At 42.2% G+C, this 16,360-nt stretch overlaps 1 protein-coding gene across 1 annotated transcript in view; it reads right to left on the bottom strand.

Moving 5' to 3' along the window:
- OPRK1 (opioid receptor kappa 1) overlaps positions 1–16,360 on the bottom strand; it is an 86,163-nt gene that overhangs the window by 22,222 nt on the left and 47,581 nt on the right. Inside the window, exon 2 of the mRNA XM_056518556.1 lies at positions 13,054–13,375. Within this exon, the coding sequence (XP_056374531.1) occupies positions 13,054–13,352 (299 nt within the window). The 5' untranslated portion in view covers positions 13,353–13,375. The remainder of the gene's footprint in view (positions 1–13,053; positions 13,376–16,360) is intronic.

Genomic DNA, 16,360 nt, shown 5'->3' on the forward strand with positions numbered 1-16,360 from the left:
TTACAAGGCCAGAGGCTTCGGGACCCTCCTGGACTGCCGACACGGAGGGACCATATTGGTCAACAGAAGGGCCGTTCAGCAGGACTACCTGCCCAAAAGTTACCACTCCCTGGAGCGAGGGGAGATTGTCGAATACACCCCAGTCAAAAGTTTTCAAGGTGAATGGGCTGAATGGACTTAAGGATCCAACACAAATCCCCTTCACGTACTTCCCTTTGGACGACTGGGATGCAGATTCCCACGGAATCAGACCGATAAGGCTGCCTAACACAGCCTGTGAAGAGGAGGAGTACAGAGTACCCATCATGGATCCTAAATATATGCCGAGGTCCTATTCTTCTACAGCGTCTCTAACAGAAGATGTGCCAAGGCCTACTCCCTCTGAGGAGCTGAGGCCTAAACAATGGGCACCAACAGATGTGCCTAGGCATACTCCACGCCCGGATGTGTGGCCTAACCAACAGGCACCGATGGAAGTGTCGCGGCCTACTCCACCCAAGGAGGTGAGGCCGGACCAACCAACACCAACGGTAGTACCAGTGGCCTCAGCCTCTGCTATCAATTTTGTGGTGACCATGAACCCATCTGTATCACAGTCTCGACTCACCAATGTCTCATGGGACATTGCTATAAACCCTATGAGAGAATCCCAACCTCGTGCTCCTCGCTACATGTCGCAGAACAGGAAGCACGCTGAAAGGCGAGGTTGGGAATCAAGAAGGGTCATTTTTTTTTTTCCCTACTTGCCATTAACTGTTTGGTACACCAGTACCTTTGTTCTTCCTATAGATTCTTCAGTTTGGTTACCTGTTCAAAAAAAAGAGACTGGTAGGACTCTGCCTGAGGAGATTATAGTAAGTTTGTACCCGGCTCCGGCAACAGCCGTGTTTGATTGAGGACTCATAACGTAGGTGGACTGCTGATCCTTACATGGCTGTTTATTATAAATAACCTCATAGTAATATATTTTTGTTCATAAAATGTTGCACCCATACAGCAGGTAAATGTTACCTGAATGCATCAAGTGTTGTGCTGCTATCAGGTAGCCCTTGTGTTCTAATAAATAAATTGTCTGTTGACATAAAATGTCTAACAAATTTAAGTGGTCATTGTACAGAAATATCCAATCTCTGGATTCAAAGTACATATCTTTTCTAGGTGTTATAGTGTTTACTTAAAGGTGCCCTCCCAGCTCCTCTGGGAGTAACAATAATGCCACCCTTCACTAGCGCCTACCAAAACATACCAATAAGGCATCAAGACTGACTCCAGTCATCCAATACAATGTACACATAGTACAGTACATAAAATTCACTAGTGTACTTTCAGAAGATTCAATACACATAACTCAGAAAAATATCTCACAAAAATAAAATTAAGCCTTAGGGACTGTAACATGCTATATTTCAGTCCATACCACTGTTATGCACTAATGTCATGCACTAATGTGTTCTTTTGTCTTTACGTGTTCAGGTTGCTCTTCCTGGCCAGAAGATATACCTGTAGCTAACTAAAAATACACGTATCCAGTAAGGTAACCGTATGTTTAATTGTTATCTAGGTCTAAAGAGTTCTAGGGGTAAGTGTGTAGTACCGATAGACCCTAGTAGCTAAGGCATTGGGCAGAAAGCCTCAGACAACCCAATCCGCAACCAGTGTATAACATGAAAAAGAAAATAATATGTGGTATAATATTTAATGTATGTCAAAAAGAAAAAAAATTAAAGTGAGATTTATTACAGTATGTAGTAGCATTACCGTCATTGTGCATACTTGTAGTCGAGTATCAGTTTATTTGTTAGTCAAGTCAGTCAAAAAAATCAAATATCAGTCCAATGTCAGATATCACTTAATTTCATGCATAGTCATTAAATGCATAACTTCATTTAAAAAAATGATGATAATAAGGTAGAGATACCAACAGGTATACTGATAAACTTCTCATATTCTGTTCATCCTGTTTAAGAAGGCAGGACTAAAGTGTTTCTGGGATTAGCTATCAATAATTCAGTTCGTGAACTAATCCCCAACCATTCTGTTTGTATTGTTGTTAGAGCTTGTATTGACATTTTTAAAATGCACAGAGACTCTATACCAGTTCTTTACAACAGCCTGAATATGGACATTTGTATTAATGCTCAGGACTGCATCCGGCCCTATGGCAATTCCTTCCCTCTACCTTAGGGGACCTACGTTGAGAAAAATGTTCTCAAGTAAGGGGGTTTGCGGTGTCCCGGTACAGGACCTGATCCTGTCCCTGTCTAAAGTCCCCTCAGCTAGAGTCCCACCATTTCCATATGGCTCTCCTGCAGGGCTTATCCCTGGTCGCCTTATATAAATTATGTTGATATATTATTTAATGTATAGGAAATCTAAATATATAGGACCTTTCCTGGGTCATGTGATGTACAGTTGTGATGTATAATTGTTTAAGGACCTTACTGGGTCATGTGATGTACCAGAGTTCACTGGGTTCAGGACTTACAGGTTTTCTGGCCAATGAGCTTAGTCCAGCCCCTTATATATAAAGGGGTGTAGTCTGTAAATTCTCTCTCATCCTGCTGGACTATCAAGCAAGCACAATCCGCAAATCAGCATATCTTCAATCTGAATTCAACTAGGCCAAAGCCTAAAGAACTAGCAGCCACTAAAACCATGAGTTATAAAGCTCAAACCTACAAATCCTGTGTGACTCAAATCTTATAATTAGTAGCACAGTGGCCTGCTTAAAGCTAAAAGCTACATGTCCCAGCAAAGCCTGTGAGGAACCTGCATCCCGGTTACCTCAGGAGAAACTGTTTCATTGTAAAGACTGTTGCATAAAAGTTCAAGTAAAAGTTTTCAGTTATCTCATAAAATCTGTTGTGGACATTCCGTTTATTATCACTGCCGTTTGTGAGCCAGTTGGTGTCAGGATCTCTAATACTAAGCAAACCACCAGACCCTTCATTCACCATTGCAACACCCCAGACACCACATTAATACTTTTAATATGTTCATTTTAAGCATCTTGAATCCAATTGGGAAAATAAAAAACAGCCCTGGTTTTCCCAATTTGGAGGTCTACATTTGTATACACATATCCAAGCCAAGGAAATATCAATATTCAGCTTTTAGTTTGCCTGTTTAAATTGATTTTGGATACTATATAGTGGTGCCAAATGACACAATTGCCTCCCAAATTAAGTAATGTGCAGATAGCTGACTGCAATGAGTTTATGACAATTTTATTTTACTAGGCAATAAAAGTCCTGAAAGCAATTCCCAGTATTTTATCAGACTGCCTTACCATTTAGCAGCTTTACAGATGATGCTTTATTTACTTGCCAACAATAAGCAATTCAGGTTCTTCTAAACAACAATATTTTGGAGTCTAGTGACTAATGTTGCTAAGCTGGTGTGCTTCTGTGTGTAACAATACTATTATTGTGTGGCAAGGCTTGTGCTTTTTATTAGCAGGCATCCCCCCCCCTCCCCCCTCCGCCGCCCTTTTGCCCTGTCTGTGGTTGGACATGAAGATTGCTTAGCCTTTTATCTTTGTTAACCCTGTGCACTAACCTTTTGTATTCCACGTGAAAATGCATTAACCTTATGTGCACCCTGCAGGATTTCTAGAGGCTTTTAAAGGGGTACTCCACTGGAAAACATTTTATTTTTTTAACCAACTGATGCCGGAAAGGTAAACAGATTTGTAAATCCTTCCAGTTCTTATCACCTGCCTCCATGTTCCACAGGAAGTTCTTTTATTTTTGAATGTCCTTTCTGTATGACCACAGTGCTCTCTGCTGACACCTCTGTCTATGTCAGGAACTGTCCAGAGCAGGAGCAAATCCCCATAGCAAACCTCTCCTGCTCTGGAGAGTTCCTGAGACAGACAAATGTGTGAGCAGAGAGCACTGTGGTCAGACAGAAAATAAATTAAAAAAGAAAAGAACTTCCTGTGGACCATAAAGCATCTGATAAGTACTGGAAGGATTAAGATTTTTAAATAGAAGTGATTTACAAATCTTACAATGTAAAAGGGTAGCGTGCACTCACCGTGGGTAAACAGCTGCAGGCCCGAGGTCGGGGATCACCGCGGCATAGACGAAGACAGTAAGGGGCGCTCAGAGGCTACGCCGGCAGTTTCGGACGTAAGAACGTCCTTCTTCTGGCCTCCAGAAGGACGCTCTTACGTCCGAAACTGCCGGCGTAGCCTCTGAGCGCCCCTTACCGTCTTCGTCTATGCCGCGGTGATCCTGGACCTCGGGCCTGCAGCTGTTTACCCGCGGTGAGTGCACGCTACCCTTTTACATTGTATTGTTTGATACTTTATCTAGTGTGTGCACCCCGCAGGTGCTGCGTATGCTATTTAGCGGGTCCGGTGGCTGCCAGTGTTTACCACTGGTATCGTGTACTTGCATGCTTAAAGGGGTACTCCGGTGAAACCTTCTTTCTTTTAAATCAACTGTTGGCAGAAAGTTAAACATATTTGTAAATTACTTCTATTAAAAAATCTTAATCCTTCAAGTACTTATTAGCTGCTGAATGCTACAGAGGAAATTCCTTTCTTTTTGGAACACTGATGACATCACGAGCACAGTGCTCTCTGCTGACATCTCTGTCCATTTTAGCAACCATGCATAGCAAAAGTATGCTAAGTGCAGCATGGTGGCTCAGCGGTTAGCACTGCTGCCTTGCAGTGCTGGAGACTTGGGTTCAAATCCCACTAAGGACAGCAAGAAATAAAGCGTTATTATTATTATAATAACGTCAGCAGAGAGAACTGTGCTCGTGATGTCATCAGAGAGCATTCCAAAAAGAAAATAATTTCCTCTGTAGTATTCAGCAGCTAATAAGTACAGGAAGGATTAAGATTTTTTAATAGAAGTAATTTACAAATATGTTTAACTTTCTGCCACCAGTTGATTTAAAAGAAAAAAGGTTTTCACCGGAGTACCCCTTTAAGCTATACGGTGTGCTCTCTCCTCCTCTAGCGGCTTATGATTTACAAATCTCTTTAACTTTCTGGCACCCCTTTTCACTGCACTTTTGTGGTATATATTTGCCATATGTATTAGGAAATCTGACACATATGGCAACTGTATCCATTAGACTTACAATTTACTCAACAGAACCCAGAAGTGTTATTTTGGTCTCCATTTGGGTGGTTCTTGTCATGATCAGCATTTATTTGCTGGATGGAATAGCAAAGTTCAGTATACATTTTTGAGTGAGGTAGTCTATGTAATGCTGGGTTCACATATTTCAGGCGTCCGGCATAGTTTCCCTCCAGCGTGCAACTAATGCTAGAATTGATCCCATGTATTTTAATGGGACAGTACACAATCATCCAGTGTCTCAATTTTTATGCCGGATGGTTGGACATGCCGGACAGCAGACTAAATCTTACTGCGTTCCCTTGTCCAACGTGCAGAAACAATGGACACCGGATGCTATACAACTGATGACAACTTGTCAGTTGAGGCATCAATTGTGTTGAGATCTAGGTTGAGTTCACCTAAGCCCAGGGCGTAGCTATAGAGGTAGCAGTCGTACCGAGGCCACAAAACACATCTTCCCCATAAGAGACCAGTATGTTTATTGGCATATGGGGCCCCGTTGCAGATTTTGAATCAGGCCCATAAGCTACCCCTCTGCCTGTGCCAGATATATGTGAACTCAGCCTAAGACGGATGCCACTAAGAGGCATCTATCATAGAAATACATTAAAGGCTTTTTGTCAAAAAAATTTCCTGATGTATATCTCCGCTGGACATTGCAAAAACACAGTGTAAAAAGATCCCAATGTGGTAACATGCATGAGTACTAATATTGCTATACTACTGCCATAACATATACACTCACTGGCCACTTTATTCAATACACCTTGCTAGTACCTGGCTGGGCCCCCTTTTGCATTTACTCTTCGTGGCATACTTTCTACAAGGTGTGAAAACTTTTCATACAAATAGGCCATGTGAAGGCCATTGAAGTACAGTGAACTGATTGTCATGCATGATATCTGAGCTTTGTGACATGGGGCATTATCCTGCTGGAAGAAGCCATTAGAAGATGGCTACACTGTGGTCATTATGCGATGGACATGGTCAACAACAATTCTCTGGTAGGCTGTCATGTTTAAACAATGCTCAATTTGTACTAACGGGCTCAAAGTGTGCCAAGCAGATGTCCCCCACACCATTATCAGCCTGACCCATAGATACAAGGCAGGATGGATACATTCTTCATGTTGTCTATGCAAAATGTTGACCCTGTTATGTGAATTTTGCAGCTAAAATCAAGATTTATCATACCAGGTAACATTCTTCCAACATCTTAGTTGATAGCAGTGACAGTCATTATGGTCTTTGTAGCTGTAGCCCATTTGCTTCATATTGTACATTTAGAGAGGGTATTCTACATACCTTGGTTGTAATGAGTGGTTATTTTAGTTACTGTTGCCTGTTATTTCAAACCAGTCTGCCCATTCTCTTCTGATCTCTAGCATCAACAAGGCATTTTTAGCCACAGAAGATGGTAGGTGACAGTAGTTGGTCCTAGATGATAATCTTGTGAGCAGTGGAGGGACTATGCATTAACACAGTTGTACAATGAGCCCCAATGTGATTTAAATACAGTAGATTTTAGGGAAACTCTTACAGTCCATCAATCTGCACCCCTTACAAAATAATACATTTGGAAAACTTCTTGCAATTCATTTTGGATGCCATCATTATGAGGTTTCATAACATTTCCATTATTTTTCTGTAAGTCACAGTGCATTTACATGAATACTGAATGGGCCCTAGATGTTGATTTGAACTAGAGGAATTACCGTATTTTTCGCCGTATAAGACGCACTTTTTCTTCCCCAAAACTGGGGGGGAAAAGTCGGTGCGTCTTATACGGCGAATACACACCTATCGCGGCGGTCCCTGCGGCCATCAATGGCCGGGACCCGCGGCTAATACAGGACATCACCGATCGTGGTGATGCCCTGTATTAACCCTTCAGACGCGGTGATCAAAGCTGACCGCCGCGTCTGAAGGGAAAGTGACACTAACCCGGCTGTTCAGTCGGGCTGTTCGGGACCGCCGCGATTTCACCGCGGCGGTCCCGAACAGCCCGACTGAATAGCCGGGTTGGTGCTTACAGGACACCGGGGGGACCTTACCTGCCTCCTCGGTGTCTTCTCCGTTCAGGGATCCCCTGTATGCCGGCCTTCCTCATCATCACGTCGTCGCGTATGTGCGTCGGCATGCGTAACGACGTGATGGCGGCAACGGAGAGCGAGGTTACCCGGCTGGCAGCAGAGACGTTCCAGAGCGACGGGGACACGGCGACAGTGACGGAGCGACATCCAGGGCAGCGGTGACGGGTCCGGAGCGGCGGGGACACGTGAGTATTACCTCCTCCTGTAGTGGTCTTCAATCTGCGGACCTCCAGATGTTGCAAAACTACAACTCCCAGCATGCCCGAACAGCCAACGGCTGTCCGGGCATGCTGGGAGTTGTAGTTTTGCAACATCTGGAGGTCCGCAGGTTGAGGACCACTATTGGGTTCAAAATCTTTATTTTTTTAGATTTTGCCCCTAAAAATTGGGTGCGTCTAATACGCCGGTGCGTAGGACGAAAAATACGGTACTCTTTTGCTTTCCCATTATACATTCATTGGATAGTAAGTGAATATTATCACCCCAGCAATTGGATGGTAAGTGACTAGTCTCCATGGAGCCCTGAAAGTATGCATCAAGTAATAATCAATGGGGATGACTAGTCAAAGGTTGAGTCTCTGAGTATGATTAAAATAATTCATCAGCCATAACAAAAATTCAACAAGCATACTTTACACATACAGGTCTTATTAAATAAATGTGAAAAACAATGCCTATCTTATGTAGCAAATTAAATGTTATAATATTACAACACATAGTCCCACTGTAGTGTGTGAAAGAGAAGCGCTTGAGCTGGGGGTCGGTCACAGTGGTGAGACTAATTATGATTAGCATACAGATTAAATGACAAGTGTAGAGGGATAGGCTCCTTGGGGTCAGGGGGGATGTCAGGAGCACCAAACTCACATGGTTATTATGATATAGTATTCATGAATTTTACATAGCCTTACAATTAGCAGAATAAGTATACACATAAACTCTGTATAGAAAGAGTCAACAAAATAGCAAGGTGGATAGGATGAGGGCCGATGTACAGCATAATAGATATCACTGCTTAGGTAGTAAAAGCTATCTAGGGCTGTTCCATGCCACTTTACCAAATATTTGGTGGAAACAGCATTTTTAATCTGCCAAAAAATCCTACTTTTTCTGACTGATACATATTTTTGGTCCACATCTGAAAAAGTGGCTGTTCCTTCCAATGTGTTCTCATTTTGGACAGGTTCATTAAGCATGTGGACATATTTGGCACATTACTAAAAGAGATACGGTGAAAAAAATAGCCCTCTTTTCTTTTTAGCTTTTCACTGTTTTTGGCATGAAGGTGTGTTTATCTTGTTTTATGTTTGTTTTATCTTTTCTATGTTTGTTTTTCCAATTTTTTTTAAAGGCATACAGTGATTGAGTATTCATGTTTATAACAAAATCAGGAGGACAAATTATTGGCGCATAACAGGACAAAATGTGATGCTTGATCCAACCAAATTTACCAAACCAGTTACATCATGTTAAAGGGGTTCTCCAGGGCTTAGACATCTTATCCCCTATCCAAAGGATAGGGGATAAGATGCCTGATTGCAGGAGTCCCGCAGCTGGGGACGCCCGTGATCATGCACGCGGCACCCTGTTTGTAATTAGTCCATGGAGCGTGTTCGCTCCCGATCTGATTACGGGCGACTACAGGGCCGGCGGCGTGTGACGTCAAGCCTCCGCCCCCGTGAGACGTCACGCTCCGCCCCTCAATGCAAGCCTACGGGAGGGGGTGTGACAGCTATCACGCCCCCTCCCGTAGGCTTGCATTGAGGGGTGGAGCGTGATGTCACACGGGGGCGGAGGCGTGACGTCACACGCCGCCGGCCCTATAGTCGCCCGTAATCAGACCCGAAGCGAACACGCTCCGGGGACTGACTACAAACGGGGTGCCGCGTGCATGATCATGGGTGTCCCCAGCTGCGGGACTCCTGCGATCAGGCATCTTATCCCCTATCCTTTGGACAGGGGATAAGATGTCTAAGTACCGGAGAACCCCTTTAATAAGTTTGTCAGAAACAACATAATTGGTAAATCCCCTGTACAGAGGAAAAGTTGACCAGTTGCCCATAGCAACCAATAATATAGCTTTTTACAAATAAAAAAGTGATCTGATTGGTTGCTATGGGCAACTGGTAAACCTTTCCTCTTCACAGGTTTTGATAAATCTTCCCAATAGTGTGGGGCAGACTGTATACACTGGGAAGATATGTGCTGTTATCTTACTTTATGCTTGTTTATGTATTTTGTTAGCAATGTTAGATGTAAATGTAGGAGTTCTGTGCATTATGCAGCAGGACGAATTGAGGAAGAAGCTACCACAGTAGTAACAGAGGTACGCTGTCTTTTCAGTGGCACAGATCTACCTGAAACCAAAACTGTATTGTATGGCTGCTGCAGTTTGGTTGTGTGTGTGAGAGAGACTCAGAATATAAACCCTTTACAAGCAGCTATGTCCACCACTAGGGTATTAACCCTAAACAAGCACCTGTGACCTCAAAATGCAGACTAACATCTTGCAAACACATTTAGCTAGGCTAAAGTTACACTGGGAAATATTTTAAACTCTGTATTATCTATATGTAGTGAGAATAGAGGACGGCACTCACCCAGGATGGTAGCTTCAAAAAGGTTCTTTATTGTATGAACATGGTGGCGGTGTCAGACAGGTGAATAGACAGGAACGCTGAGGGCCTCAGCGTTCCTGTCTATTCACCTGTCTGACACCGCCACCGTGTTCATACAATAAAGAACCTTTTTGAAGCTACCATCCTGGGTGATTGCCATCCTCTATTCTCACTACATGTATATTGGATTTGAACTACTTTCTTTGGACTGAGCACCACAAAGATTTGTGTTTTTGCTTCTACCATTCACCTGTTGCTGATTATTTGCCATATATACAGCAGTGCCGGATTCTGTATCTACATTCTGTCTGTATTATCTATGTTCCTATTTCATTAACCCCTTCCCGCAGAATGCATTATATAAACGGCGGGTTATGCAGCTAGTTCGCGGCATCGCACAGGTTAACAAGGCAGAAGTCCCGCTGTTACCGGTGAGAGACAACATCTGCCTGACATCCCAGGACCATCTGTGATTGGTCCTGGTCAGCGATCTCAGCTGACCGGCGAATCGCTGTGGGGGGTTGAAAGTTCTGATCCCCTGCTCTGCCCGCCCCTGGAAGTCCGGGCAGAGCGGGGGAAGATGGCAGTGATGGTGCGGGGGGGATCGGCGGCAGTTACCTGAAGACACCTGGGGACTGGCGGCAGAAAGGAGATGCAGGAAAGGAGAGGCAGCGGAGGCGACGTCAGAGGCAGCAGTGAGGATCGCTGTAAAGTGATCTTCACTGCTGCTTCTAGGAGTTTCAAAACTACAACTCCCAGAATGCCCAGACAGCCTTTGGCTTTCTAAGCATGCTGGAAGTTGATGTTTTGCAACATCTGGAGGGCCACAGTTTGGATACCACTGTGCAGACAGTGCAGGCATGCTGGGAGTTGTAGTTCTGTAACATCTTGGCTTTCAGATGTTGCAGAACTACAACTCCCAGCATGACTGGACAGTCTCGGCGTGTTGGGAGTTGTAGTTTTGCAACATCAGGAGGGCTACAGTTTGGACACTACACAGTGGTCTCCAAACTGTTCTCCCCAAGTTGAATAGGGGATACCATGTCTAGGGGCAGAGTGCACCCTTTAAAAATCAAATCTTTTTCCTCAGATATTAAAGTTTAAGTTTTAGATAAATTACTGGGCTGATTATTTTCTTTATATGGGGGCTGCAGGGACCATTATATCACATGCATTACAAAGCTCACATTCACAAGAACATAGGGGCAATGCTATGTATATGAAGACTAAGTGGATCAGTACAGCAATACCAGGATTTGTCACTGTGACTCATTTACACATACACTTACACAAACCAGGTTTAGTACTTTGTCTGACAGAAAGACCTCAAAGACACTTCAGAAGACCATCCAGACTACAGCTTTTATGTAGATGATGGTTGTCATAGGCGCAAAGATCGGGAAAAGCTTTTGTCTGAATATACAATTGTATCAGACTCCAAAAGCTTCTCCTCAGCCCACATTCTTTTAGAAGCTACACTTATGCAGGGTATGTTTTTAATGTTACTTGGAACTTTGGAGCAATATAGAGAAAAAAATAACATTTCTGATTCTGAATACATGTTAGAAAGACACCAGAGCCACAGATACTTCCTTGTAGTATAATGGTCTTTTGCTAGACAGATGTTTTTACTACTGAAAGAGGATACGCTGCTGCACGACTCCTCTGGTAGAAGCTTATCTGCCCAAAAAAAACAAATGAAGGGGGTGAAAAATAACTGCCCAAACCTTATGTTCCCTAACATCTGCATTGGTTGGTCCCCATACATACTAAATGGCTGTCAGGTTTGGCAAAATTGTAAGGTTAAGCGAAATTTTTTTTTAATGCTTATGGCATGTTTTCAAGGTCTGCCAGTTGTTTCTTTTTAATAATTAGGTTATATTTGGATTCATTTAGGCAGCTCTTTAGGCTGGATTTCCTCTTGGAAGCTTTTGGGAAGACTACCAATGAGTCAAAGCCAGAAGTGTATTTGAAAGGAATAAGAAGTATGGATTCATATTTCCTTCTGCTGGGTCCACCTCTGGCTATGGCTTAAAGAATAAAAGGGGTGGGGCTTAAACAGTGGGCATGTCTTTGTGAGATGGGGTGTGGCTTGCAAGCTGGACTGACACATTCACCAGGAGATGCAGAGCGGAGCTTGTGGAGTAAGGTACTGGAAGTCCCATATACTTGCTTGGGACTTGAAACAAAAAAAAATGGTCTAGGTAAGAGTTAATTTAACTATCATATCTTTTTATTTGTTATATAAGTAATATGTGTATCAGGTATTGAAATATCTCCAGCCGTACGGAAGTTATGTGGGAACATTCATTTCCTATAGATTTGCATGGGACTTTAAACAAAAACCCCGACCCTCACAAATGGGGGTAGTTAAGGGTTAAATTAACTATCCTATTTTTAAGTGACCAAGAATTATCAAAATATCTCCAGCCGTTTGGAAGTTATGCAGTAACATATATTTCCCATTGACTTGTATTGGACTTTAAACAGAAACCCCAACACTGGCAAATGGGGGTGAGTAAGGGTTAAATCACCTATCCTATGTTTGTTGTTGACATATAAGTAACATGTGCGCCAAGTTTCATGTTAATATTTTTAGCCGTTTGGACGGGATGCTGCAACATACACACGCGCACACACACACATACATACACACATTGGGGTTTATTTACTAAGAGTGGAGTGTAGGTTTATTTGTGGGTTTTGATTTCCCACTGATATTTTCCCAAGGTATTTATTAAGGTTTCCCTACATTTTGCACTTTTCCCTACATTTTGCTTTTTTTACAACTGTTCTGATCTGTTAGGTTTTTCTCAGCTCAAATACACCACTTTTTCTGTGGAAACCTTAGTAAATATGTTGGGATTCTTCAAAACTGTCGGGGACATGCCCACTTTGTCAGGACAACGGCCACTTTATCCCGTAACCATGCCCCCTTTTCGGGTTTTTCTTGTAAAATGGAGGGTTTGGTTTTTTTTGGTCGCAAATTGTGTTGCAAGGGACGTGCGACACAATTTGGGCACAAAACCCGACAAAAAAGAGTCGGGATCACGTTAGTAAATAAACCCCATGGAGTTTTATATATATAGATGAGCTTGATTTACCAGACATTTCAGAAGATAAGACGTTTGTAACAGACTTATGAATATTATATTTCTGTGCCTGTAAAGGAAATAAATTGCATAAGTTGAATTAACATGAAGATCCATTCATATTGAAATTATTTAAATGTTCACTTACCGTATTATTACAAACATAACCAAAGCATTTCCCACCAAGCCAACGACAAATACCATGGAGTAGACGGCTGTAATAATAACAGATATTGCAGGAGAAATAGTGGTATAGTTGCTTTCATGTGTTGGGGACACTATGTAATTACTGACATTCTCATAGTCACCCCAGCCAACCAGCAAGCTGGAATTGGGATAACAGATGGAGGTACAGACAGGTATGCAGCCTGGGGAGCAAGTAGTACCCATTGCAGCTCTCTTTGGGTCAATCTCCTCTTCTCGAAAAATCTGGACTGGAGATTCCATTGAATCTGAAGTTCTGAAAAACACTGTTTATATAAACAATAATGAGCAATGATCATTTTAGTATACAGGTAAAAATAAAAAAATGTTTTAATAAAAATCAATATTATTTGATTTCCTAAGAATTTTCAGTTATGTCAATTACAGAAAACATACAAACAGTAACATTTTATATAATACATAAAACTGAATCACCATAGACATCACCATATGGTGCACATGAAGTTCCTGTGGCTTCACGGTACGCAGACCCAGAGGACTCCATGCACTGCCATAAGTCTCCTATACACAGCTCTGCACTTAACAATAATTCCATCATATCTACAACATCTTTAAAAAAAAAAAAAAAAAAATAAAAAAAATAAAAATAAAAAAAAAAAAATATATATATATATATATATATATATATATATATATATAGGCACAAACAGAAAGTTTTACACTTGATTGGACCAGCATTAAAATATTTTTTGGGATAAGTAATATGGAAAACTGTTCCTATTATTTTTTTATAAGATGTTGACCATCTATGAGATCCCTCCAAGTTTTTTATTAACAGAAAATGACATGCTTTCATATATAACAGGAAGAGGTCTATCCTGTGATTTACTTTCTGTAAATAACATGAATACATAATTACCTATCAAATCCTTCCTAGAAGGTATTAAAACCCCAGGCAAGAGGAAAATCAGTGCCAATGTTCACTAAAATGTCAGTCCAAAGTTTGGTCAAAGTAAGGTTAGAGGGTGTCTACCAAAATTGCTTAAGGGGTACTCTGACCCTAGACATCTTATCCCCTATCCAAAAGGTAGGGGATAGGAGGTCTGATCACAGGGCTCCCACGGCTGGGGACCCCCACGATCTCCCTGCTGCACCCAGCATTCGTTTGGAGGCTTGTGACATCACGAGCAGGGTGCGGCTGTGACGTCACAAGACTCCGCCCCACATCTTTAGTCATCTGGTACGGAGAGGACCAGATATCTAGGGTGCTGCAGGTGAGATTGTGAGAGTCCCCAGCAGCGGGACCCCCCCCCCAATTAGACTTCTTATACCATATGCTTTGGATAGGGGATAAGATGTCTAGGGGCGGAGTACCCCATTAAACTGAGAACCTTTGGTGCAAGAGGAAACAATAACCTTGATGTTGTGTCTCACCATGAGATTACATAAGACACCTTAGCAAAGTCTGAGCAAATTTGATGCTGGCACAGCTCAAAGTGTACACTAGAGACCCGATGGGTCTTAAGATCTCCATCTCACTATAGATGCAAGACAAAGCATGGAATCTGTCATGGAGGAGTGAAGTGTGGCTGTGTGACCACACCTGAAGCTTTCTAGGTTACAAAAGCAGCAGATAGAGTGGAGACAAGCAGTTTCAGAGCATCCAGAGAGCATATGCGATTACAGGGGAGTACTGCTGGGTCATTTGCACAACTGGTTTGGAAACATTGATACCCATGGAGGTTGAAGCGGCAGCAACATTGGAAATCATAAACCTAGTAATTCTGTCTCTATGCTAACAAACCAGAATGTAAACTCTATTCACTGCAGGCTTTCTTGTGGTGCAGAGTCTAAGGAATCTTCTGGCTTTGACCCTTATTCTACAAAAGGATGTGTGGACTTTGGTGCAGGAAGGTTCCTGGTCACAGATTGGTGGTGGTATGACTTTTGGGCCTGTGAAATGGTAAGGAATAAGGCCAAGGGCTGTTCAGTAGGAAGGCAGACAGAATGGAACGGGCAAGTGAAGAAACATAAGTAAAGTCTGGTGGTAGACAAGTGTCAGGTCCAGGAGTAGGACTTAAAGTTGCAGACAACACTTGGCGGGACTATTATCCTTTAAATAGGCTTCCAGGCCTGATGTCATCTTTGGGCCTTGCTGCCCATCCAGAGAAGGAGACTGCAGGAAATGGCAAGGGACAGGAGTCAGAGAAGGAAAAGAAGCATTCAGTTACTTAGCTTAAAGACGTGGCCATCGGTAGGAGCTGCTAGTAAGGACATAGCGATGATGGAACTAGGCAAGGTGAGTAACACATATCTTTGTACATAGTAATTAGAGTGATCCAAAATCATTCTTAATCCAAACTGAATAACCCCAAATCTGATCATTTGTCTTGTGCTGCAGTCCATACGTTCCTATATTTATCACCTCCCCTGCACCTGCTTCAGTTCAGTAAGTCCTTCTTAAACTCATGTGCCAATAGTTGTAAACAATATTGTGCCAAAAATTGTAGAATAGACAATATTCTGGCACTGAATTTTAGTTGTCAAATATTTAAAACACCCATTCTTTTTTAGTCTACATTATTTGAACCAATATTTATTTTATACCATCCCTTATATAAATGCAGAATTTGATCAGTGTGATGCGCCTTTTTCTTTACATTTTCCTTAACATCAGTAAAACAATTTATAATACTGTACTATTCTCTAGTCCACATCTGCAGATAAACACATCTCATATGTTATGACTAGAGATGAGCAAATTTTTGGAAAATTCGATTCGGCCAATTCGCAGAATTTTCAAAAAAAACTTTGGTTCGATACAAATTTTTTTGCGGCAAATTACTATTAAAGGGGTATTCCAGGATTTTTTTTTTATATGACCATGCTACAGGGGCTGTAAAGTTAGTGTAGTTTATAATATAGTGTCTGTACCTGTGTGTGACAGTTTTCCCACAATTCTTATGTGATTTTCACCCCAATATTTATTTTTAACAGCATACAAAATAACTGTTGTGTCAGAATTTCCCCTGGTTGCAATGCGGCCGAGACCTGACTCACTAGTCAGCTGATGACAGGGAGCCTGTCTGCTTCAATGGGTGGAGTGATCACTTGGTGGTAGAGAGATCAATCTGCAACTAATGCAACAGCTGTAGGCACCCTGATTGAAAGCCACAGGTCTTTTGAATGGATGCAGCTCATTTATGTTTCAATGGGTGGGGTGGCTGAAGTGTGGGAAGGAGGAAAATGGAATTGTGGGATTTGTAGTAAAAAAAAGAAAAGTCAAACAG

Source organism: Hyla sarda, chromosome 5 (genome assembly GCF_029499605.1).
Source record: "Hyla sarda isolate aHylSar1 chromosome 5, aHylSar1.hap1, whole genome shotgun sequence".
Taxonomy (NCBI): Eukaryota; Metazoa; Chordata; class Amphibia; order Anura; family Hylidae; genus Hyla; species Hyla sarda.